Source organism: Nerophis ophidion, linkage group LG03 (genome assembly GCF_033978795.1).
Source record: "Nerophis ophidion isolate RoL-2023_Sa linkage group LG03, RoL_Noph_v1.0, whole genome shotgun sequence".
Classification (NCBI taxonomy): domain Eukaryota; kingdom Metazoa; phylum Chordata; class Actinopteri; order Syngnathiformes; family Syngnathidae; genus Nerophis; species Nerophis ophidion.
The window spans coordinates 6,768,180-6,793,354 of record NC_084613.1 but is presented as its reverse complement, the minus strand read 5'-3'; the positions used below and the strand labels follow the sequence as shown (position 1 = coordinate 6,793,354).

Sequence of the window (25,175 nt, the reverse complement as noted above, 5' to 3'; positions counted from 1 at the left end):
TCCTTGCCCTTTTGTGGGTTCTTCCGAGGATGTTGTAGTCGTAACGATTTGTGCAGTCCTTTGAGACATTTGTGATTTGGGGCTATATAAATAAACATTGATTGATTGATTGATTTACTGTCCATCCACAAGAAGGTATGCATTTAAACACCCGTAAATCGCTCGCCTTTACATCGAAAATCTGTTTCTTTCCACCAACTCGTCAAGTCCTGGTCCACCGTGTTCTTCCTCCGACTAAAAGTGCCCTTGGAACTGGACAGAATTGACACAATTCCTTCATTTTCTTCAATTGAACAGACTGCAAAGACAAGATACTGTTGTGATCCGATGGTCGGATCATCACCATATTGTTATTTTTGTTCCATTTTTATATCGCTCTGCGGTTTGACATACTTAGTTCCTGTTTTGTTCGTTTCCATGGTCACTCACTAGTTTCAGCTGCTACTCTCTTTTCCAGCACACCTGTCTTTACTAATCACCACCTGTTTATAAGCCAGCGTTTTTCTGTTCACTGATGGTCGGATCTTAGTTTGTTCACATATGTCTGTTTATGATTTGTCTCTCACTCTCGTTTTTCGCTAGCTCTCATGCTAAGCTTTATTTTATTCCTAGCTTTCACGCTGGTTGTTTTGTGTTTCCTTTTGTGTGCCTTTGTGCTTTGGTTTGTTTGTCCTAGCTTTCCATGCTAGCGCTTTTATTTGCCTTTTCGTTTTGTATCAGTGTTTTTGTTCATATCTCCTTTTGTTTCATAAATCCCTTAGTTCTTACCTTTTTGCTGTGTTCTTGCTGACGCATCCACGGAGGACCGAATCCGGCATTATTGGCAAATATTAGCTCATTTGGAATTTGACGCCTGGAACAGGTTTCGTAAAAGCTGGCACAAGTCAATCAATCAATGTTTACTTAGCGGCAGCATGTAGATGCTGAAGAGTGCAGGGCCAAGGACCGAAACCCTGGGGAACTCCACACGTTACCTTAACGTAGTCCGAGGTCACGTTGTTATGGGAGACGCACTGCATCCTATCAGTAAGATAAGAGTTAAACCAAGACAGTCTGACATACCGATTCGTGTTTTGATACGTTCTAATAAAATATTATGATCGACGGTATCGAAAGCAGCGCTAAGATCGAGGAGCAGCAACTTAGATGACGAATCAGAATCCATCGTTAGCAATAGATCATTAGTCATTTTTGCGAGGGCTGTCTCCGTGGAGTGATTTGCCCTGAAATCACATAGATCGTTAGACGCTAAGTGTTCATTTGCAACCCGCTCGACATCCATTGCTTTCGGTCCCCTAGAGGGGGGGGGGGGGGTTGCCCACATCTGAGGTCCTCTCCAAGGTTTCTCATAGTCAGCATTGTCACTGGCGTCCCACTGGATGTGAATTCTCCCTGCCCACTGGGTGTGAATTTTCCTTGCCCTTTTGTGGGTTCTTCCGAGGATGTTGTAGTCGTAATGATTTGTGCAGTCCTTTGAGACATTTGTGATTTGGGGCTATATAAATAAACATTGATTGATTGATTGACTATGAGAAACCTTGGAGAGGTCCGCATATGTGGGCCACCCCCCTAGGGGACTGAAAGCAATGGATGTCGAGCGGGTCTAACATGATATTGTGAAAGTCCAGTCCAAAGGGGATCCAATATAGTAGCGAGAGTCCCGTCCATAGGGGAGCCAGCAAGAAACCATCCCAAGCGGGGGCTGGATCAGCAGTGCAGAGATGTCCACAACCCATATACAGGCAAGCGGTCCATCCTGGGTCCCGACTCTGGACAGCCAGTACTTCATCCATGGCCACCAAACCTGTGCCCCCCCCCCCACCCCTCCACAACAGAGAGGGGGGCAGAGGAGAAAAAGTAAATTAAATAAACGGCAGATCAACTGCTCTAAAAAGGGGACTATTTAAAGGCTAGAGTATACAGATGAGTTTTAAGGTGAGACTTAAATGCTTCTACTGAGGTAGCATCTCGAACTGTTGCCGGGAAGGCATTCCGGAGTACTGGAGCCCGAATGGAAAACGCTCTATAGCCCGCAGACTTGTTTTGGGCTTTGGGAATCAAAAAAAAGACTGAGAAGGTTGAGGAATGCTCATCAAAGACTTATTTGGAACATCCCACAGGTGGACAGGCTAATTGGGAACAGGTGGGAGCCATGATTGGATATAAAAAGCAGCTTCCATCAAATGCTCACTAATTCCCAAACAAGTACGGGGCGAGGGTCACCACTTTGTCAACAAGTGCCTGAGAAAAATGTTTAAGAACAACATTTTTCAAGCAGCTATTGGAAGGAATTTAGGGATTTCACCATCTACGAAAACTTTACGCAAGCCATGATATTACGCACCTTTGCCCAGAAACAGCTTGTGTACCGAAAAACCTGTTAAATCAGGCACCCGTATCCCGGATTCTGCACCAGACCCTCAGACTACAACTGTCCAATCTGGGTCTGTGAGCATTACCTTATGAAGCCCAGACTTCTATCCATCCATCCATTTTCCCACCGCTTATCCGAGTCTGGGTGGCAAGGGCATCAGTCTAAGCAGAGATGCCCAGACTTCTCTGTCCCCTGGCCACCTCCTCTAATTATACAGGAGGGATACAGTGGGCGTTCCCAGGCCAGCTGTGAGACACAGTCCCTCCAATGTGTCCCAGGTCCGGGTCGCAAGGGCATCAGTGTAAGCAGAGATGCCCAGACTTCTCTGTCCCCTGGCCACCTCCTCTAGTTCTACAGGGGGAGATACCGAGGGCGTTCCCAGGCCAGCTGTGAAACACAGTCCCTCCAATGTGTCCCAGGTCCGGGTCGCAAGGGAATCAGTCTAAGCAGAGATGCCCAGACTTCCCTGTCCCCGGCCACCTCCTCTAGTTCTACAGGGGGAGATACCAAGGGTGTTCCCAGGCCAGCTGTAAGACACAGTCCCTCCAATGTGTCCCAGATCTGCTCCGAGGTCTCTTGCCGACTGGACATGTCCCAAACACCACACCAGGGAGACGTCTAGGAGTCATCTTAGTTGGCTCCTCTCGACATGAAGGAGCAGCGGCTCTATTCGGAGTCTCTTCCAGATGAGTGAGCTCCCCACTCTATCTCTGAGGGTGATCCCAGACATCCTGCGGAGAAAACTCATTCCTGCTGAGTTCCTCACCCTATCTCTGGCGCTTGTATTTGCAACCTCGTCCTTTCGGTCATTACCCAAAGTTCATGACCATAGGTGAGGGTAGGAACGTAGACCGACCTGCAAATTGAGAGCTTCGCCGTCAGGCTCAGCTCCTTCTTCACCATAATAGACCGGGGCACTGCAGATGCCGCACCAATCCGTCGGTCAATCTCACGTTCTATTCTTCCCTCACTATGCCGACTTTCGGCCGGGAGGCTCGTAACCAAATTTTTGCTCGTAAATCATATAATACCCGGGCCATCTCAGCTGGCTCCTCTCGACGTGAAGGAGCAGAAGCTCTACTCTGAGTCTTTACCCAGATGACCGAACTCCTCGCCTTATCTCTGCCGCTTGTATTCGCGACCTTGTCATTTCGGTCACTACCCAAAGTTCATGACCATAACTGACGGTAGGAAGGTAGACGGACCTGTAAATCGAGAGTTTCGCCTTCTGGCTCATTTTTTTCTTCACCCCAACAGACCGGGGCAGTGACTGCATCACTGCAGACACCGCACCAATCCGTTTGTCAATCTCGCGTTCTATTCTTCCCTTTCTATTCCAACTTGCGGCCGGGAGGGTCACAACCCGAATTTTTGCTCGTAAATCCATCAGTCAATTCCTTTATTGTCATTATCACAATAACACTTAAGTCATATAATACCCGAGCCATCTCAGCTGGCTCCTCTCGACGTGAAGGAGCAGAGGTTCTACTCTGAGTCTCTCCCGGATGACCGAACCCCTCACCCAATCTCTGCCGCTTGTATTCGCGACATTACCCAAAGTTCATGAGCATAGGTGAGGGTAGGAACGTAGACCAACCTGTAAATAGAGAGCTTCGCCTTCTGGCTGAGTTTCTTCTTCACCCCAACAGACCGGTGCAGTGACTGCATCACTGCAGACGCCGTACCAATCTGTTTGTCAATCTCGCGTTCTATTCTTCCGTCTGGATGACAACTTTGGGCCGGGAGAGTCGTAACCAAATTTTTGCTCGTAAATCAATCAGTCAATTCCTTTATTGTCATTGTCATAATAACACTTAAGTCATATAATACCCGAGCAATCTCAGCTGGCTCCTCTCGACGTGAAGGAGCAGAGGTTCTACTCTGAGTCTCTCCCAGATGACCGAGCCCCTCACCCAATCTCTGCCGCTTCTATTCACGACATTACCCAAAGTTCATGACCATAGGTGAGGGTAGGAACGTAGACCAACCTGTAAATCGAGGGCTTCGCCTTCTGGCTCAGTTTCTTCTTCACCCCAAAAGACCGGGGCAGTGACTGCATCACTGCAGACACCGCACCAATCCGTTTGTCAATCTCGCGTTCTATTCTTCCCTTTCTATTCCAACTTTGGGCCGGGAGGGTCGTAACCCAAATTTTTGCTCGTAAATCAATCAGTCAATTCCTTTATTGTCATTGTCATAATAACACTTAAGTCATATAATACCCGAGCCATCTCAGCTGGCTCCTCTCGACGTGAAGGAGCAGAGGTTCTACTCTGAGTCTCTCCCGGATGACCGAGCCCCTCACCCTATCTCTGCCACTTCTATTCGCGACATTACCCAAAGTTCATGACCATAGGTGAGGGTAGGAACGTAGACCAACCTGTAAATCGAGAGTTTCACCTTCTGGCTGAGTTTCTTCTTCACCCCAACAGACCGGAGCAGTGACTGCATCACTGCAGACGCCGTACCAATCTGTTTGTCAATCTCGCGTTCTATTCTTCCCTCTGGATGCCTACTTTGGGCCGGGAGAGTCGTAACCCAAATTTTTGCTTGTAAATCCATCCATCCATCCATCCATCCATCCATCATCTTCCGCTTATCCGAGGTCGGGTCGCGGGGGCAGCAGCCTAAGCAGGGAAGCCCAGACTTCCCTATCTCCAGCCACTTCGTCTAGCTCTTCCCGGGGGATCCCGAGGCGTTCCCAGGCCAGCCGGGAGACATAGTCTTTCCAACGTGTCCTGGGTCTTCCCCGTGGCCTCCTACCAGCTGGACGTGCCCTAAACACATCCCTAGGGAGGCGTTCGGGTGGCATCCTGACCAGATGCCCGAACCACCTCATCTGGCTCCTCTCGATGTGGAGGAGCAGCGGCTTTACGTTGAGCTCCTCCCGGATGGCAGAGCTTCTCACCCTATCTCTAAGGGAGAGCCCCGCCACCCGGCGGAGGAAACTCATTTCGGCCGCTTGTACCCGTGATCTTATCCTTTCGGTCATGACCCAAAGCTCATGACCATAGGTGAGGATGGGAACGTAGATCGACCGGTAAATTGAGAGCTTTGCCTTCCGGCTCAGCTCCTTCTTCACCACAACGGATCGATACAACGTCCGCATTACTGAAGACGCCGCACCGATCCGCCTGTCGATCTCACGATCCACTCTTCCCCCACTCGTGAACAAGACTCCTAGGTACTTGAACTCCTCCACTTGGGGCAGGGTCTCCTCCCCAACCCGGAGATGGCACTCCACCCTTTTCCGGGCGAGAACCATGGACTCGGACTTGGAGGTGCTGATTCTCATTCCGGTCGCTTCACACTCGGCTGCGAACCGATCCAGTGAGAGCTGAAGATCCCGGCCAGATGAAGCCATCAGGACTACATCATCTGCAAAAAGCAGAGACCTAATCCCGTGGCCACCAAACCGGAACCCATCAACGCCTTGACTGCGCCTAGAAATTCTGTCCATAAAAGTTATGAACAGAATCGGTGACAAAGGACAGCCTTGGCGGAGTCCAACCTTCACTGGAAACGTGTCCGACTTACTGCCAGCAATGCGGACCAAGCTCTGACACTGATCATACAGGGAGCGGACTGCCACAATAAGACATTCCGATACCCCATACTCTCTGAGCACTCCCCACAGGACTTCCCGAGGGACACGGTCGAATGCCTTCTCCAAGTCCACAAAGCACATGTAGACTGGTTGGGCAAACTCCCATGCACCCTCAAGAACCCTGCCGAGAGTATAGAGCTGGTCCACAGTTCCACGACCAGGACGAAAACCACACTGTTCCTCCTGAATCCGAGGTTCGACTATCCGACGTAGCTTCCTCTCCAGTACACCTGAATAAACCTTACCGGGAAGGCTGAGGAGTGTGATCCCACGATAGTTGGAACACACCCTCCGGTCCCCCTTCTTAAAGAGAGGGACCACCACCCCGGTCTGCCAATCCAGAGGTACCGCCCCCGATGTCCACGCGATGCTGCAGAGTCTTGTCAACCAAGACAGCCCCACAGCATCCAGAGCCTTAAGGAACTCCGGGCGGATCTCATCCACCCCCGGGGCCTTGCCGCCGAGGAGTTTTTTAACTACCTCAGCGACCTCAGCCCCAGAAATAGGAGAGTCCACTACAGATTCCCCAGGCACCGCTTCCTCAAAGAAAGACGTGTTGGTGGGATTGAGGAGGTCTTCGAAGTATTCCCTCCACCGATCCACAACATCCGCAGTCGAAGTCAGCAGAACACCATCCGCACCATACACGGTGTTGATAGTGCACTGCTTCCCCTTCCTGAGGCGCCGTATGGTGGTCCAGAATCGCTTCGAAGCCGTCCGGAAGTCGTTTTCCATGGCTTCCCCGAACTCTTCCCATGTCCGAGTTTTTGCCTCCGCGACCGCTAAAGCTGCACACCGCTTGGCCCGTCGGTACCCGTCCACTGCCTCCGGAGTCCTATGAGCCAAAAGAACCCGATAGGACTCCTTCTTCAGCTTGACGGCATCCCTCACCGCTGGTGTCCACCAACGGGTTCTGGGATTACCGCCACGACAGGCACCAACAACCTTGCGGCCACAGCTCCAATCAGCCGCCTCGACAATAGAGGTTCGGAACATGGTCCACTCGGACTCAATGTCCCGCACCTCCCTCGTGACATGTTCAAAGTTCTCCCGGAGGTGTGAATTGAAACTCTCTCTGACAGGAGACTCTGCCAGACGTTCCCAGCAGACCCTCACAATGCGCTTGGGCCTGCCAGGTCTGTCCGGCATTCTCCCCCACCATCGCAGCCAACTCACCACCAGGTGGTGATCGGTAGAAAGCTCCGCCCCTCTCTTCACCCGAGTGTCCAAAACATAAGGCCGCAAATCCGATGACACGACTACAAAGTCGATCATGGAACTGCGGCCTAGGGTGTCCTGGTGCCAAGTGCACATATGGACACCCTTATGTTTGAACATGGTGTTTGTTATCGACAAACTGTGACGAGCACAAAAGTCCAATAACAAAACACCACTCGGGTTTAGATCCGGGCGACCATTCTTCCCAATCACGCCTCTCCAGGTTTCACTGTCGTTGCCAACATGAGCGTTGAAGTCTCCCAGCAGAACAAGGGAATCACCCGGAGGAGCACTTTCCAGTACTCCCTCGAGTGTACCCAAAAAGGGTGGGTATTCTGAACTGCTGTTTGGTGCGTAAGCACAAACAACAGTCAGGACCCGTCCCCCCACCCGAAGGCGAAGGGAAGCTACCCTCTCGTCCACTGGGTTGAACTCAAACGTACAGGCTTTGAGCCGGGGGGCAACCAGAATTGCCACCCCAGCCCGTCGCCTCTCACTGCCAGCAACGCCAGAGTGGAAGAGGGTCCAGTCCCTCTCGAGAGAACTGGTTACAGAGCCCTTGCTGTGCGTCGAGGTGAGTCCGACTATATCCAGCCGGAACTTCTCTACCTCGCGCACTAGCTCAGGCTCCTTCCCCCCCAGTGAGGTGACGTTCCACGTCCCAAGAGCTAGCTTCTGTAGCCGAGGATCGGACCGCCAAGTGCCCTGCCTTCGGCTGCCGCCCAGCTCACAATGCACCCGACCTCTATGGCCCCTCCTATGAGTGGTGAGCCCATTGGAGGGATGACCCACGTTGCCTCTTCGGGCTGTGCCCGGCCGGGCCCCATGGGAACAGGCCCGACCACCAGGCGTTCGCCATCGTGCCCCACCTCCGGGCCTGGCTCCAGAGCGGGGCCCCGGTGACCCACGTCCGGGCGAGGGAAATCTGGGTTCATTTCGTTGTAATTCCATAGAAGTCTTTGAGCTGCTCTTTGTCTGATCACTCACCTAGGACCTGTTTGTCTTGGGAGACCCTACCAGGGGGCATGAAAACCCCCAGACAACATAGCTCCTAGGATCATTGGGACACGCAAACTCCTCTACCACGGTAAGGTAGCAGCTCAGAGAGGAGTGCTTGTAAATCAATCAATCAATTCCTTTATTGTCATTGTCATAATAACACTTAAGTCATATAATACCCGAGCCATCTCAGCTGGCTCCTCTCGACGTGACGGAGCAGAGGTTCTACTCTGAGTCTCTCCCGGATGACCGAATCCCTCACCCGATCTCTGCCGCTTCTATTTGCGACATTACCCAAAGCTCATGACCATAGGTGGGGGTAGGAACGTAGACCGACCTGTAAATCGAGAGCTTTGCCTTCTGGCTCAGTTTCTTCTTCACTCCAACAGACCGGAGCACCAATCTCGCGTTCTATTCTCCCCTCACTACGCCAACTTCGACAATGGTAAAAAGTCCAGTTGCGATGGAGTCGGTTCCCCGAGATCTATGCCATTGTGAACATTGCTGACCTTTGCCGCCGTCTTCCTTCTTGCTGCTGTGCTGTCATTTCTCCATTCTTCTTTCCTTCCGCATCGCCGTGTGCTCCGAGCAGACCGAGCCGCGGGGCTCTGCTGTCGTTTGGTGCTTCCCTGCCACCAAGGGATGCCCCGCATCGCCGACCTGTCGGTCAAAACCAAAGACGTGTGGGAGATCCCTCGGGAGTCGCTGCGGTTGATAAAGCGTCTCGGGAACGGGCAGTTTGGGGAGGTCTGGATGGGTATGGATCCTGTCTTCTCCGGAAGAAGGGGCCGCGTGGAGGAGGCCACACTTGGACAGGGGGGGACTTCGGACTGACTCCAAAACATCATTCTCTGTTCAGTTTGGAAGCATTGTGGGTAAAACGAGTCCGAAGACCCTCCGGGCTCCGTCCCAAGACGGCCTCCTTCACTGTCCTCACTGCATGTCCCCCCAGTAGTTAACTGTGTATGCCTTCCCTCCCTTCCTTATAGAGTGTGCAGATGGTTTGTGCTTTAATTTAACGGGCGTGTGTGTCAACTCCATCCCTGACACTGTGGGCTTGAGTCACGATGCCTGGGAGGTCCGCAGAGACACACTTGAATTGGAATTGAAGCTGGGGACAGGATGTTTTGCCGAGGTTTATTACGGTAAGAATAACAAATGTCTTTTTCCACAGGGGTTAACTTGAATTTGAATTGTTCGTTGTGATTAGACACAGTAAAATACGAGTAAATATGTATATATATATGTAGACATAAGGTCAGGAAAAAACACAGAGGCAATTTCATCCTTACAAGCCTGTTTTGCAGGTTTCCCTGCTCTTCAGGGGAGTTTCTCCTACATTCTGCTCTAGCCCGGTATTGAGCACTGTTTAACAGAGAAACCACAGTAAACTATATAAGTACTTAATAACTGAAAACATGTTTTATATTCTAGTTTCTTCAAAATAGTCACTCTTTGCCTCGATTACTGCTTTGCACACTCTGAGCATTCTCTTCATGAGCTTCAAAAGGTAGTGCTTGAAACTCATGGAGAGAATGCCCAACTTGGAATATCCCACAAAATCAATCAATCAATGTTTACTTATAAAGCCCTAAATCACTAGTGTCTCAAAGGGCTGAACAAACCACCACGACATCCTCGGTAGGCCCACATAAGGGCAAGGAAAACTCACACCCAGTGGGACGTCGGTGACAATGATGACTATGAGAACCTTGGAGAGGAGGAAAGCAATGGATGTCGAGCGGGTCTAACATGATACTGTGAAAGTTCAATCCATAATGGATCCAACACAGTCGCGAGAGTCCAGTCCAAAGCGGATCCAACACAGCAGCGAGAGTCCCGTTCACAGCGGAGCCAGCAAGAAACCATCCCAAGCGGAGGCGGATCAACATCGCAGGGATGTCCCCAGCCGATACACAGGCAAGCAGTACATGGCCACCGGATCGGACCGGACCCACTCCACCAGGGAGAGTGGGACATAGAAGAAAAAGGAAAGAAACGGCAGATCAACTGGTCTAAAAAGGGAGTCTATTTAAAGGCTAGTGTATAAAAATGAGTTTTAAGGTGAGACTTAAATGCTTCTACTGAGGTGGCATCTCGAACTGTTACCGGGAGGGCATTCCAGAGTACTGGAGCCCGAACGGAAAACGCTCTATAGCCTATATATATATATATCTATATATATAATATATATATATATATATATATATATATATATATATATATATATAGATATATAAAATATATCTATATATATATATATATATATCTATATATAAAATGTGACTTGTACTCCAATGCGACTTATATATATATATATATATTTTTCCTTCTTTATTATGTATTTTCGGCAGGTGCGACTTATACTCCGGAGCGACTTATACTCCGAAAAATACGGTAAATGAATGGGACTAAGAAGTATTTGATAATAACATTATGATGAACGTGAAGCATCTTATTTTTCTTATTTTCTTAAACAGCAACCTGTATTAACAATGATTAGAGAATAAGAATTGAAATTTAAAAAAAAAAGAAGAAAAACCCTCCAAAGGCGTCACCTGGCACGAACCTCATCGCACGTCCTGTCACGATTTAGCCCGAACTAATCCGGTTTGGATATCGAGCAGCGTTATACATTTATTGTGGAAATCCTGTTGAACATGTTTGAAGCTTTTGTGTGTCAAATATCAACAGAGCAGGTTGAAATGTAACTCTAATAGGATGTGGAGATTCTATTACACTTTGTTGCCAGAACATATCTCCATCCATCCATCCATCCTTCATCTTCCGCTTATCCGAGGTCGGGTCGCGGGGGCAGCAGCCTAAGCAGGGAAACCCAGACTTCCCTCTCCCCAGCCACTTCGTCTAGCTCTTCCCGGGGGATCCCGAGGCGTTCCCAGGCCAGCCGGGAGACATAGTCTTCCCAACGTGTCCTGGGTCTTCCCCGTGGCCTCCTACCGGTTGGACGTGCCCTAAACACCTCCCTAGGGAGGCGTTCGGGTGGCATCCTGACCAGATGCCCGGACCACCTCATCTGGCTCCTCTCGATGGCAGAGCTTCTCACCCTATCTCTAAGGGAGAGACCAAAACTCATTTGGGCCGCTTGTACCCGTGATCTTATCCTTTCGGTCATGACCCAAAGCTCATGACCATAGGTGAGGATGGGAACGTAGATCGACCGGTAAATTGAGAGCTTCGCCTTCCGGCTCAGCTCCTTCTTCACCACAACGGATCGGTACAACGTCCGCATTACTGAAGACGCCGCACCGATCCGCCTGTCGATCTCACGATCCACTCTTCCCTCACTCGTGAACAAGACTCCTAGGTATTTGAACTCCTCCACTTGGGGCAGGGTCTCCTCCCCAACCCGGAGATGGCATTCCACCCTTTTCCGGGCGAGAACCACGGACTCGGACTTGGAGGTGCTGAGTCTCATTCCGGTCGCTTCACACTCGGCTGCGAACCGATCCAGCGAGAGCTGAAGATCCCGGTCAGATGAAGCCATCAGGACCACATCATCTGCAGAAAGCAGAGACCTAATCCTGCGGTTACCAAACCGGAACCCCTCAACGCCTTGACTGCGCCTAGAAATTCTGTCCATAAAAGTTATGAACAGAATCGGTGACAAAGGACAGCCTTGGCGGAGTCCAACCCTCACTGGAAATGTGTTCGACTTACTACCGGCATTGCGGACCAAGCTCTGGCACTGATCGTACAGGGAACGGACCGCCACAATAAGACAGTCCGATACCCCATACTCTCTGAGCACTCCCCACAGGACTTCCCGAGATACACGGTCCAACGCCTTCTCCAAGTCCACAAAACACATGTAGACTGGTTGGGCAAACTCCCATGCACCCTCAAGAACCCTGCCGAGAGTATAGAGCTGGTCCACAGTTCCACGACCAGGACGAAAACCCCACTGTTCCTCCTGAATCCGAGGTTCGACTATCCGACGTAGCCTCCTCTCCAGTACACCTGAATAAACCTTACCGGGAAGGCTGAGGAGTGTGAACATATTGTCTGTATACAAACCCCGTTTCCATATGAGTTGGGAAATTGTGTTAGATGTAAATATAAACAGAATACAATGATTTGCAAATCATTTTCAACCCATATTCAGTTGAATATGCTACAAAGACAACATATTTGATGTTCAAACTGATAAACATTTCTTTTTTTGCAAATAATCTTTCATAGTATAAGGGTATATAGTCTTTCACAAGAAAGGATGAATCTTTTGCAATTTGTTCAATTAATAATGGAGACGTCAAAGAAGAATGCTGTTGGTGAAAAGCGGTGGATTGCAGCTGCCTTTAGCACCGAAACACAGCCTGTGTTTCTTTGTTTGTTGTGAAGCTTTAACACGGAGCGGTCAAGCGAACGTGTTTCCCTACGTCGACCCGCAAGTTTTTGGATGGGAAAATGGTGATATTAAGTCGGCTCTTACCGGAGACTTCAAAAGGCAAAAGGCAGCTGTGATCTTGGCTCCTCCATTGGCTTCCCTAAAGTGGTGGCTATTTTGAAGAAACTAGAATACGAAACATGTTTTCAGTTGTTTCACATAACTCCACATGTGTTTATTCTTAGTTTCGATGTGACAGTCTACAACAGGGGTAGGGAACCTATGGCTCTAGAGCCAGATGTGGCTCTTTGGATGACTGCATCTGGCTCTCAGATACATCTTAGCTGACATTGCTTAATTTCGCTGGTAATCACAGTGCTAAAAATAACGTGCAAAATATAAAACATTCTCATGCATTTAAATCCATCCAGCCGTTTTCTACCGCACCTGTTCAAGAAGTCGCATTTATGGTAGGAAGTATTTTATGTCACAATGGGGGGAGGGGGGCGTTCTCCCAGGAAGGCAGACGGACTACTCGGGACATGGCATTTAGGTAAAAACATGATTTAATTTAAACTAAAAAAAGATACAAACAAAAATCGCTCACAGCGGAGGCACAACGTGGGCTAAGGAAGAAAGCTAACGCATAAACAGACTATGAACATAAAGCAAACAAAACTTACTTGGCATGGCATGAAGCACGAAACTATGGCAAGGCATGAAAAAAGTCAGCACAGAGCAAGAAAAGATCACATTGACGCCCGGGCGACTGACTGGCAAAGACAAGCTTAAATACTGCCTCTGATTAGTGCTCGGGAAGCAGGTGAGCAGGCATTTTGTCCACCAGAGACAGGTGGACAAAATGAGGAACCAAGGAAACAAGACTAGGGAGTGGAAAAAACAGGAACTTAAAGAATCCAAAGGACAAACAAAACATGATCAACACACATGACATTTGATTTATTATTGGTTAGCTTCAGAATAACAATGTTATTGCAAAGAATGAGACTTATTATACTCTAAAAATGTTGGTCTTACTTAAAAATGTACACATTTAGTTGTATTCAGTGTTATAAAAATATGATATGGCTCTCACGGAAATACATTTTGAAATATTTGGCTTTCAGGGCTCTCTCAGCCAAAAAGGTTCCCGACCCCTGGTCTACAATGTAAATAGTTACGAAAATGAAGAAAACACATTGAAGTGAGAAGGTGTGTCCAAAACGTCTGGCCTGTACTGTACATACCAGGGGTGCCCACACTTTTTCTGCAGGCGAGCTACTTTTCAATTGACCAACTCGAGGGGATCTACCTCATTTATATATATCATTTATATTTATTTATTTATGAAAGAGACATTTTTGTAAACAAGTTAAATGTGTTTAATGATAATACAAGCATGTGTAACACATATAGATGTCTTTCTTTCACCAAGACAAGAATATAAGTTGGTGTATTACCTGATTCTGATGACTTGCATTGATTGGAATCAGACAGTAATGATGATAACGCCCACATTTTCAAATGGAGGAGAAAAAAAGTTGTCCTTTCTGTACAATACCACATGAAAGTGGTTGGTTTTTGGCATCTAATTCATCCAGCTTCCATACACTTTACAAGAAAAACATTGGCGGCAAATTCCGTAGCTTGCTTGATTGACATTCACGGCACCCGAGGGTCTTGTGAGATGACGCTGGCTGCTGCCAGTTCATTATTATGAAAAAATGACAGAGAGGAAGGCGAGAAACACTTTTTATTTCAACAGACTTTCGCGCCGTCCCTTCCGTCCAAACTCTAAAGGCCGACTGCACATTTCCTATCTTCACAATAAAAGCCCCGCTTCATGCTGCCTGCGCTAACAAAATAAGAGTCTCGGAAAGCTGGCGTGCACAAGTGATGTGCACGCCAGCTTTCTGAGGGATCGCTTGTGCACGCCAGTTTTCCGAGACTCTGTATTTAGTTAGCGCAGGCAGCATGAAGCAGGGCTTTTATTGTGAAGATAGGAAATGTGCAGTCGGCCTTTAGAGTTTTGACGGCGCGAGAGTCTGTTGAAATAAAAAGTGTTTCTCGCCTTCCTCTCGGTCATATTTTCATAATAATGATCTTGCAGCAGCCAGCGTCATCTCACAAGACCCTCCGGTACCGTGAATGTCATTTAAGTGACGTCTTGGTGATGATTGATGATCACTCATTTTTAGGTCTATTTTTTTTTAAAAGCCTGGCTGGAGATCGACTGACACACACCCCCGCGGTCGACTGGTAGCTCGCGATCGACGTAATGGGCACCCCTGGTATATACAGTATATATAAAATCCCCTGAAGAGCAGGGAAACCTGTGACACAGGCTTATAGGATTGATATAACCACAAATCTCAAGTATATATATATATATATATATAAATGCCAGACACACTGATGAAGTTTTATTGATATGTATTTATAAGCCCTAGAAAATTACAAAAATGATCATCATAAATATATGGACAATATGTCTAGGCTAACTACTATTTGGCAAGTTTATGCTCCTGCTGCCTATCTGGTGCTACTGTATTGATCTGATAAAAGGTATTTACAGTTCCGTGCGCAAACCAGCAGGGGTTTGTTTTGGCAGATGACACCCAGTTCCTAGGCTCCAATTCTTCATCCCAAAGTCTTCATCACTGTGTTGCTACAAAAGCCCACTGTGACGTTTGAACGGTCTCAACACAGTGGAACCCGTTTATGTCGACCCACTCATCAAGTCCATTTTTTTTTTTAATTGCTACAAGTACTCGCTGATGTCACCAAGTGTGTCCACATTAATCTCAACCACACCACTGGGTCACACCAAAAGGGGTCCTTTCTATAAAGAAATAGGTCAGCTTACAAAGTGTCAAAATAAAAGCATGGCTCTAATAACTCGGATTCTACCACAGCAACTAACTAATTTTTTTGTGTTTCGGATTGTCAACCTCCGTAAGAAAAAATTGCATATATATATCAATCAATCAATCAATCAATGTTTATTTATGTAGCCCCCAATCACAAATGTCTCAAAGGACTGCACAAATAATTACGACTACGACATCTTCGGAAGAACCCACAAAAGGGCAAGGAAAACTCACACCCAGTGGGCAGGGAGAATTCACATCCAGTGGGACGCCAGTGACAATGCTGACTATGAGAAACCTTGGAGAGGACCTCAGATGTGGGCAACCCCCCCTCTAGGGGACCGAAAGCAATGGATGTCGAGCGGGTCTAACATGATACTGTGAAAGTTCAATCCATAGTGGCTCCAACACAGCCGCGAGAGTTCAGTTCAAAGCGGATCCAAGACAGCAGCGAGAGTCCCGTCCACAGGAAACCATCCCAAGCGGAGGCGGATCAGCAGCGTAGAGATGTCCCCAACCGATACAGGCGAGCGGTCCATCCTGGGTCTCGACTCTGGACAGCCAGTACTTCATCCATGGTCATCGGACCGGAGCCCCTCCACAAGGGAGGGGGGGGACATAGGAGAAAAAAGAAAAGAAGCGGCAGAACAACTGGTCTAAAAAGGAGGTCTATTTAAAGGCTAGAGTATACAGATGAGTTTTAAGGTGAGACTTAAATGCTTCTACTGAGGTAGCATCTCGAACTGTTACCGGGAGGGCATTCCAGAGTACTGGAGCCCGAACGGAAAACGCTCTATAGCCCGCAGACTTTTTTTGGGCTCTAGGAATCACTAATAAACCGGAGTCCTTTGAAGGCAGATTTCTTGCCGGGACATATGGTACAATACAATCGGCAAGATAGGATGGAGCTAGACCGTGTAGTATTTTATACGTAAGTAGTAAAACCTTAAAGTCACATCTTAAGTGCACAGGAAGCCAGTACAGGCGTAATGTGATCAAACTTTCTTGTTCTCGTCAAAAGTCTAGCAGCCGCATTTTGTACCAACTGTAATCTTTTAATGCTAGACATGGGGAGACCCGAAAATAATACGTTACAGTAATCGAGGCGAGACGTAACAAACGCATGGATAATGATCTTGGCGTCTTTAGTGGACAAAATGGAGCGAATGTTAGCGATATTACGGAGATGAAAGAAGGCCGTTTTAGTAACGCTTTTAATGTGCCTCAAAGGAGAGAGTTGGGTCGAAGATAATACCCAGATTCTTTACCGAGTTGCCTTGTTTTATTATTTGGTTGTCAAATGTTAAAGTTGTATTATTAAATAGAGGTCTGTGTCTAGCAGGACCGATAATCAGCATTTCCGTTTTTTTGGCGTTAAGTTGCAAAAAATTATATATATATATATATATAGATACCGTATTTCCTTGAATTGCCACGGGGCGCTAATTAATTTAAAACCTCTTCTCACTCCGGCGCTTACCAGAGGCATGCGGTAAAATTAGGCCTGCGCTTATAAATTTGAGTGTGATGTAAGGATACCATCATGAAAAGCACATTTAGCTTCAGTTTTTTTCGAAGAAGAATATTTGTGAAATATTTCTTCAAATGTATTATGATTAAAATTCCCCAAAAAAATATTCTGGCAAATCTAGAAAATCTGTAGAATCAAATTTCAATCTTATTTCAAAGTCTTTTGAATTGCTTTAAAATATTTTGTTCTGGAAAATGCAGAAGAAATAATGATTTGTCTTTGTTAGAAATATAGCTTGGTCCAATTTGTTATATATTCTAACAAAGTGCAGATTGGATTTTAACCTATTTTAAACTTGTCATCAAAATTCTAAAATTAATCTTAATCAGGAAAAATTACTAATAATTTTCCATAATTTTTTTTTTTTTTTTTTCAAAAAGATTCGAAATAGCTAGTTTTTCTCTTCTTTTTTTGGGTAGAATTTTGAATTTTAAAGAGTCGAAATTGGAGATAAACTATGTTTCAAATTTAAATTTTCATTTTTTCCGCGTTTTCTCCTCTTTTAAACCGTTCAATTAAGTGTTTTTTTTTTCATCATTTACTCCCTCCAAAAAACCTTATGTAAAAGGAAAAAAAAATGTGTTTTAAGTCTCGTCTTAAGACCCACTTCTATTCTTTGGCTTTTAACACTGCGTGAGTTGTGTGGTCCTCGGTTGTCCTCTGTGTTTTTTATACGCTTTGATTTTTATTTTACTGTTTTAATTGATCTGCGATGAGGTGGCGACTTGTCCAGGGTGTACCCCGCCTTCCGCCCGATTGTAGCTGAGATAGGCGCCGGCGCCCCCCGTGACCCCAAAAGGGAATAAGGGGTAGAAAATGGATGGATGGATGTTTTAATTGATTTTACCCTTTAAAATTGTTTTTAATATTTGTTTTTATATTGTTTTTATTGGTTTTATTCAGTCATTGGTGGAGCATAATATATATATATATTATTTTTTTTAATATTGTTTTTAACATGGCTGTGCAGCTCTTTGGAAACGTTATTGTTGTTTAAATGTGCTATATAAATAAAGTGGATTGGATTGGATTGGCCCTGCGATGAGGTGGCGACTTGTCCAGGGTGTACCCCGCCTTCCGCCTGATTGTAGCTGAGATAGGCGCCAGCGCCCCCCGCGACCCCACAAGGGAATAAGGGGTAGAAAATGGATGGATGGATGTTTTAATTGATTTTACCCTTTAAAATAGTTTTTAATCATATTTGTTTTCATATTGTTTTTATTGGTTTTATTTTTATTTATTTTTTGTTTTATTCAGTCATTGGTGGAGCATAATATATATATATATATATATTATTTTTTTTAAATATTGTTTTTAACATGGTTGTGCAGCTCTTTGGAAACGTTATTGTTGTTTAAATGTGCTATATAAATAAAGTGGATTGGATTGGATTGGCCCTGTGATGAGGTGGCGACTTGTCCAGGGTGTACCCCGCCTTCCGCCCGATTGTAGCTGAGATAGGCGCCGGCGCCCCCCGTGACCCCAAAAGGGAATAAGCGGTAGAAAATGGATGGATGGATGTTTTAATTGATTTTACCCTTTAAAATAGTCTTTAATCATATTTGTTTTCATATTGTTTTTGTTGGTTTTATTTTTATTTATTTTTTGTTTTATTCAGTCATTGGTGGAGCATAATATATATATATATACTGTATATATATATATATATTTTTTTTTTTTAAATATTGTTTTTAAAATGGCTGTGCAGCTCTTTGGAAACGTTATTGTTGTTTAAATGTGCTATATAAATAAAGTGGATTGGATTGGCCCTGCGATGAGGTGGCGACTTGTCCAGGGTGTACCCCGCCTTCCGCCCGATTGTAGCTGAGATAGGCGCCAGCGCCCCCCGCGACCCCACAAGGGAATAAGGGGTAGAAAATGGATGGATGGATGTTTTAATTGATTTTACCCTTTAAAATAGTTTTTAATCATATTTGTTTTTATATTGTTTTTATTGGTTTTATTTTTATTTATTTTTTGTTTTATTCAGTCATTGGTGGAGCATAATATATATATATAAAATATATATATCTTTTTTTTAAAATCTTTTTTTGCCTGTACCGGAAATAGCAAACGATGTGCGCGTGATGTCACGGGTTGTAGGACTCCTCACATCCTCACATTGTTTACAATCATAGCCAGCAGCAGCTAGAGCGATTCGGACCGAGAAAGCGACAATTTCCCATTAATTTGAGCGAGGATGAAAGATTCGTGGATGAGGAAATTTAGAGTGAAGGACCCGCCCGATTGTAGCTGAGATAGGCGCCGGCGCCCCCCGCCACCCCACAAGGGAATAAGCGGTAGGAAATGGATGGATGGGATGGATTGGATTGGACAGACAGAAATACAATTTATTTAAGTGTGTATCAAACTGGTAGCCCTTTGCATTAATCAGTACCCAAGAAGTAGCTCTTGCTTTCAAACAGGTTGGTGACCCCTGAACTAAAACATAACCAAACAGTCCGTGACAAGTCAGGAATGGCCTCGCCGAGTTAAAAAAAAGCTTTACTGTCACACAAAGAAAGGACCGCAGCAATTTCACTTACGTCGACAGCCGCTCACTGTATGTCGACGTAAGTCAACATAAACGGGTCTCACTGTACCAAACCTACTAACCTTCCAAGCATGCCTGTCTTTGTCCTCATTTTGTCTTCCCAGATCCTCTCGCAGAATGAGATCAGTGGAACCATTCAGACTCCGCATGCAACTGGAAGAGATTACGGGCCTGCTTTTATTAATCATCCCGCCGAGGATTATTTCTAATGTGGCTCTCAAACCCTTGCCGGTTTATTGGCTTTGAAAATCCAAATCTGACACCAGTTTGAAGGCCTACTGAAAACCACGACTACCGACCACGCGGTCTGATAGTTTATATATCAATGATGAAATATTAACATTCCAACACATGCCAATACGGCCTTTTTAGTTGACTAAATTGCAATTTTAAAATTCCCCGCGGAGTTTCTTGTTGAAAACGTCGCGGAATGTAGCGGATATATTACGGCTAAAAACCGTCTCATGATTTACACAGTAATCTGGACATCTGTGTTGCTGAATCTTTTGCGATTTGTTCAATTAATAATGGAGACGTCAAAGAAGAATGCTGTTGGTGGAAAGCAGCTGCCTTTAGCACCGAAACACAGCCGGTGTTTCTTTGTCTGTTGTGAAGCTTTAACACAGAGCGGTCAAGCGAACATGTTTCTCTACGTCGACCCGCAAGTTTTTGGATGGGAAAATGGTGGTATTAAGTCGGTTCTTACCGGAGACCTCAAAAGGCAAAAGGCAGCTGTGATCTTGGTTCCTCCTCCATCCTTCCCTAATCAATCAATCAATGTTTATTTATATAGCCCCAAATCACAAATGTCTCAAAGGACTGCACAAATCATTACGACTACAACATCCTCTGAAGAACCCACAAAGGGGCAAGGAAAACTCACACCCAGTGGGACGCCAGTGACAATGCTGACTATGAGAAACCTTGGAGAGGACCTCAGATGTGGGCAGCCCCCCCCCCCCTCTAGGGGACCGAAAGCAATGGATGTCGAGCGGGTCTAACATGATACTGTGAAAGTTCAATCCATAGTGGCTCCAACACAGCCGCGACAGTTCAGTTCAAAGCGGATCCGAGGCAGCAGCAAGAGTCCCGTCCACAGGAAACCATCTCAAGTGGAGGCGGATCAGCAGCGTAGAAATGTCCCCAACCGATACAGGCGAGCGGTCCATCCTGGGTCTCGACTCTGGACAGCCAGTACTTCATCCATGGTCATCGGACCGGACCTCCTCCACAAGGGAGGGGGGGACATAGGAGAAAGAAAAGAAGTGGCAGATCAACTGGTCTAAAAAGGAGGTTTATTTAAAGGCTAGAGTATACAGATGAGTTTTAAGGTGAGACTTAAATGCTTCTACTGAGGTAGCATCTCGAACTGTTACCGGGAGGGCATTCCAGAGTACTGGAGCCCGAACGGAAAACGCTCTATAGTCCGCAGACTTTATTTGGGCTCTAGGAATCACTAATAAGCCGGAGTCCTTTGAAGGCAGATTTCTTGCCGGGACATATGGTACAATACAATTGGCAAGATAGGATGGAGCTAGACCGTGTAGTATTTTATACCTAAGTAGTAAAACCTTAAAGTCACATCTTAAGTGCACAGGAAGCCAGTACAGGCGTAATGTGATCAAACTTTCTTGTTCTTGTCAAAAGTCTAGCTGCCGCATTTTGTACCAACTGTAATCTTTTAATGCTAGACATGGGGAGACCCGAAAATAATACGTTACAGTAATCGAGACGGGGCGTAACAAACGCATGGATAATGAGTCCCTAAGAGACACTGGCGTTCCCCTCAGCCATCCGACTTTCAGGTATCAATCGATCCATCAGTCAATCAATGTTTATTTATATAGCCCTAAATCCCAAATGTCTCAAAGGACTGTACAAACCACTACGACTACGACATCCTCGGAAGAACCCACATAAGGTGCAAGGAAAACTCACACCCAGTGGGCAAGGAGAATTCATACTTATTGGGACGCCACAAAAAGAAAAAAAAAAATATATATATATATATATATATATATATATATATATACGCCACACATACACCCTCCTGTCCCCCAATCCGACACCCTCGACGCTAATCCCGTAGGGTTGATGAATGGATGACCTACCACCATGACCTTGAACTACCTTGTGCTTTGCTATGGAGGTTTTTTTCTCACTCTGAACTGGGCCCCCTTTAGGAGGCCAGTCTGGATTGTATTTTTTTTACTCATCCTTCCCCAGCGTTTACCTTCTTCCCGTCTTTTACGGGGCGCCTTATGGCGACCCATCAGCGTTCTTGTTCTGTAACCCTGTCTAATCTTAAACAGGTTTGTACTGGAAACAAAGTTTCGTTGTACTTGTTGCAATGACAATAAAGACCTACCTACAATGCTGACTATGAGAAACCTTGGAGAGGACCTCAAATGTGGGCAACCCCCCCGCCCCCCCTCCTCCCTCTAGGGGACCGAAAGCAATGGATGTCGAGCGGGTCTAACATGATACTGTGAAAGTTCAATCCATAGTGGCTCCGACACAGCCGCGAGAGTTCAGTTCAAAGCGGATCCAAGACAGCAGCGAAACAGGAAACCATCCCAAGCGGATTTGGATCAGCATCGTAGAGATGTCCCCAACCGATCCTGGGTCGGATGACTTTAGAATCTCACTAAAACACTATCAAAACAACAAGCAGGGGACGGCGTGGCGCAGTGGTAGAGTGGCCGTGCGCAACCCGAGGGTCACTGGTTCAATCCCCACCTAGAACCAACCACGTCACGTCCGTTGTGTCCTGGGCAAGACACTTCACCCTTGCTCCTGATGGGTGCTGGTTAGCGCCTTGCATGGCAGCTCCCTCAATCAGTGTGTGAACGTGTGTGTGAATGGGTAAATGTGGAAGTAGTGATTGATTGATTGATTGATTGATACTTTTATTAGTAGATTGCACAGTACAGTACATATTCCGTACAATTGACCACTAAATGGTAACACCCCAATAAGTTTTTCAACTTGTTTAAGTCGGGGTCCACGTTAATCAATTCATGGTAGTGTCAAAGCGCTTTGAGTACCTTGAAAGTAGAAAAGCGCTATACAAGTACAACCCATTTAACCCATTTATAAGGGATCTTCCAGAATTATCCTAGTAAATGTGTCTAATTACATCTGAAACGCTCACACCTGTCGGTTGTCGTCTGGAGCCGTCGCGTTTTCTTTTTTTTCTGGTTTTTAGTGCCTCACTCTAACTTTCCTCATCCACGAATCTTTCATCCTCGCTCAAATTAATGGTGAAATCGTCTCTTTCTCGGTCCGAATAGCGCTTGCTGCTGGAGGCTACGATTATAAACAATGTGAGGATGTGAGGAGCTCCACAACCCGTGACGTCTGCTACTTCCGGTACAGGCGAGGCTTTTTTTATTAGCGACCAAAAGTTAGGAAGAGTGGGAGAGTGGCCGTGCGCAACCCGAGGGTCACTGGTTCAATCCCCACCTAGAACCAACCACGTCACGTCCGTCATGTCCTGAGCAAGACACTTCACCCTTGCTCCCGATGGGTGCTGGTTAGCGCCTTGCATGGCAGCTCCCTCCATCAGTGTGTGAATGTGTGTGTGAATGGGTAAATGTGGAAGTAGTGTCAAAGCGCTTTGAGTACCTTGAAGGTAGAAAAGCGCTATACAAGTACAACCCATTTAACCCATTTATAAGGGATCTTCCAGAATTATCCTAGTAAATGTGTCTAATTACATCTGAAACGCTCACACCTGTCGGTTGTCGTCTGGAGCCGTCGCGTTTTCTTTTTTTTTTTGGTTTTTAGTGCCTCACTCTAACTTTCCTCATCCACGAATCTTTCATCCTTGCTCAAATTAATGGTAAAATCGTCTCTTTCTCGGTCCGAATAGCGCTTGCTGCTGGAGGCTGTGATTATAAACAATGTGAGGATGTGAGGAGCTCCACAACCCGTGACGTCTGCTACTTCCGGTACAGGCGAGGCTTTTTTATTAGCGACCAAAAGTTGAGAATTTTATCGTCGATGTTCTCTACTAAATCCTTTCGGCAAAAATATGGCGAAATGATCAAGTTTGACACATAGAATGGACCTGCTATCCCCGTTTAAATAAGAAAATCTCATTTCAGTAGGCCTTTAACCGTCCATCTGCGTTCAGAACCCGAGATGATTCTCTGATCTCAACCTGCGAGGCGTGGTTGCATCAAAACGTGATATATCTTGTACGCATGCCTCGCCAATCCCGCTGACGTTTGTTCGCTGCGCACGGGGCAGGAACGTGGAACGGCACCACCAAGGTGGCGGTGAAGACTTTGAAGCCCGGCACCATGTCCCCCGAGTCCTTCCTGGAGGAGGCTCAGATCATGAAGAAGCTCCGCCACGACAAGCTGGTGCAGCTCTACGCCGTCGTGTCCCAGGAGCCCATCTACATCGTCACCGAGTACATGGGCCAAGGTAGGCACGGATTCACCGCCGACATTTCCAGAAACTTTGTTTTTTTTTTTAAAGGGGAACATTATCAGCAGACCTATGTAAGCGTCAATATATACCTTGATGGTGCAGAAAAAAGCCCATCTATTTTTTTAACCGATTACCGAACTCTAAATGGGTGAATTTTGGCGAATTAAACGCCTTTCTGTTTATCGCTGCGCCAAACAAACACTTACCAATCGAAGGATTTAAGTTGCTCCAGTGTCACAAGATGCAAAAGTCCTGATCGTTTGGTCCGCACATTTTATTACAGCCGCCAATTTCATTTTCAACCCATTGTAAACATCGGGTCTCAGCTCTGTTATTTTCCGTTTTTATGACTATTTTTTTGAACCTTGGAGACATCATGCCTCGTGGGTGTGTTGTCTAACACTAACAGGGAGGGATTCAAGTTGTGTCTCCACATTTGACCGGCGATGCTAAGACAGACATGGCACAGAGATGTATGGATAACCTGCTGATGCATTTGCAACGATAAAGTCAACGAAATCACAAAGGTGGGTTTTGTTGATGTTGACTGCCAGCTAATCGATGCTAACATGCTACGCTAATCGATGCTAACACGCTACGCTAATTGATGCTAACATGCTACGCTAATTGATGCTAACATACTACGCTAATTGATGCTAACATGCTACGCTAATCGATGCTAACATGCTACGCTAATCGATGCTAACATGCTATTTACCGGCGGTGCTACAGCAGACATGGAACAGAGATGTATGGATAACCTGCAGATGCATTTGCAACGATAAAGTCACAGAAATCACAAAGGTGAGTTTTGTTGATGTTGACTGCCAGCTAATCGATGCTAACATGCTACGCTAATCGATGCTAACATGCTACGCTAATTGATGCTAACATGCTACGCTAATCGATGCTAACATGCTACGCTAATCGATGCTAACATGCTACGCTAATTGATGCTAACATGCTATTTACCGGCGGTGCTACAGCAGACATTGAACAGAGATGTATGGATAACCTGCGGATGCATTTGCAACGATAAAGTCACAGAAATCACAAAGGTGAGTTTTGTTGATGTTGACTGCCAGCTAATCGATGCTAACATGCTACGCTAATCGATGCTGACATGCTATGCTAATCGATGCTAACATACTATTTACCGGCGATGCTAAGACAGACATGGCACAGAGATGTATGGATAACCTGCAGATGCATTTATAACGATAAAGTCACAGAAATC

At 46.2% G+C, this 25,175-nt stretch overlaps 1 protein-coding gene across 4 annotated transcripts in view; it reads left to right on the top strand.

Annotated features, from left to right (window-relative positions):
* LOC133549043 (tyrosine-protein kinase Fyn-like) overlaps nt 1-25,175 on the top strand; it is a 97,949-nt gene that overhangs the window by 51,633 nt on the left and 21,141 nt on the right. For 2 of the 4 annotated variants that reach the window (XM_061894118.1, XM_061894119.1), the window contains 2 exons: nt 9,188-9,343; nt 23,753-23,932. In XM_061894118.1, the coding sequence (XP_061750102.1) occupies nt 9,188-9,343; nt 23,753-23,932 (336 nt within the window). Of the gene's footprint in view, nt 1-8,790; nt 8,956-9,187; nt 9,344-23,752; nt 23,933-25,175 lie in introns of all 4 variants that reach the window. The other 2 variants (XM_061894121.1, XM_061894120.1) reach the window with 2 other exon arrangements.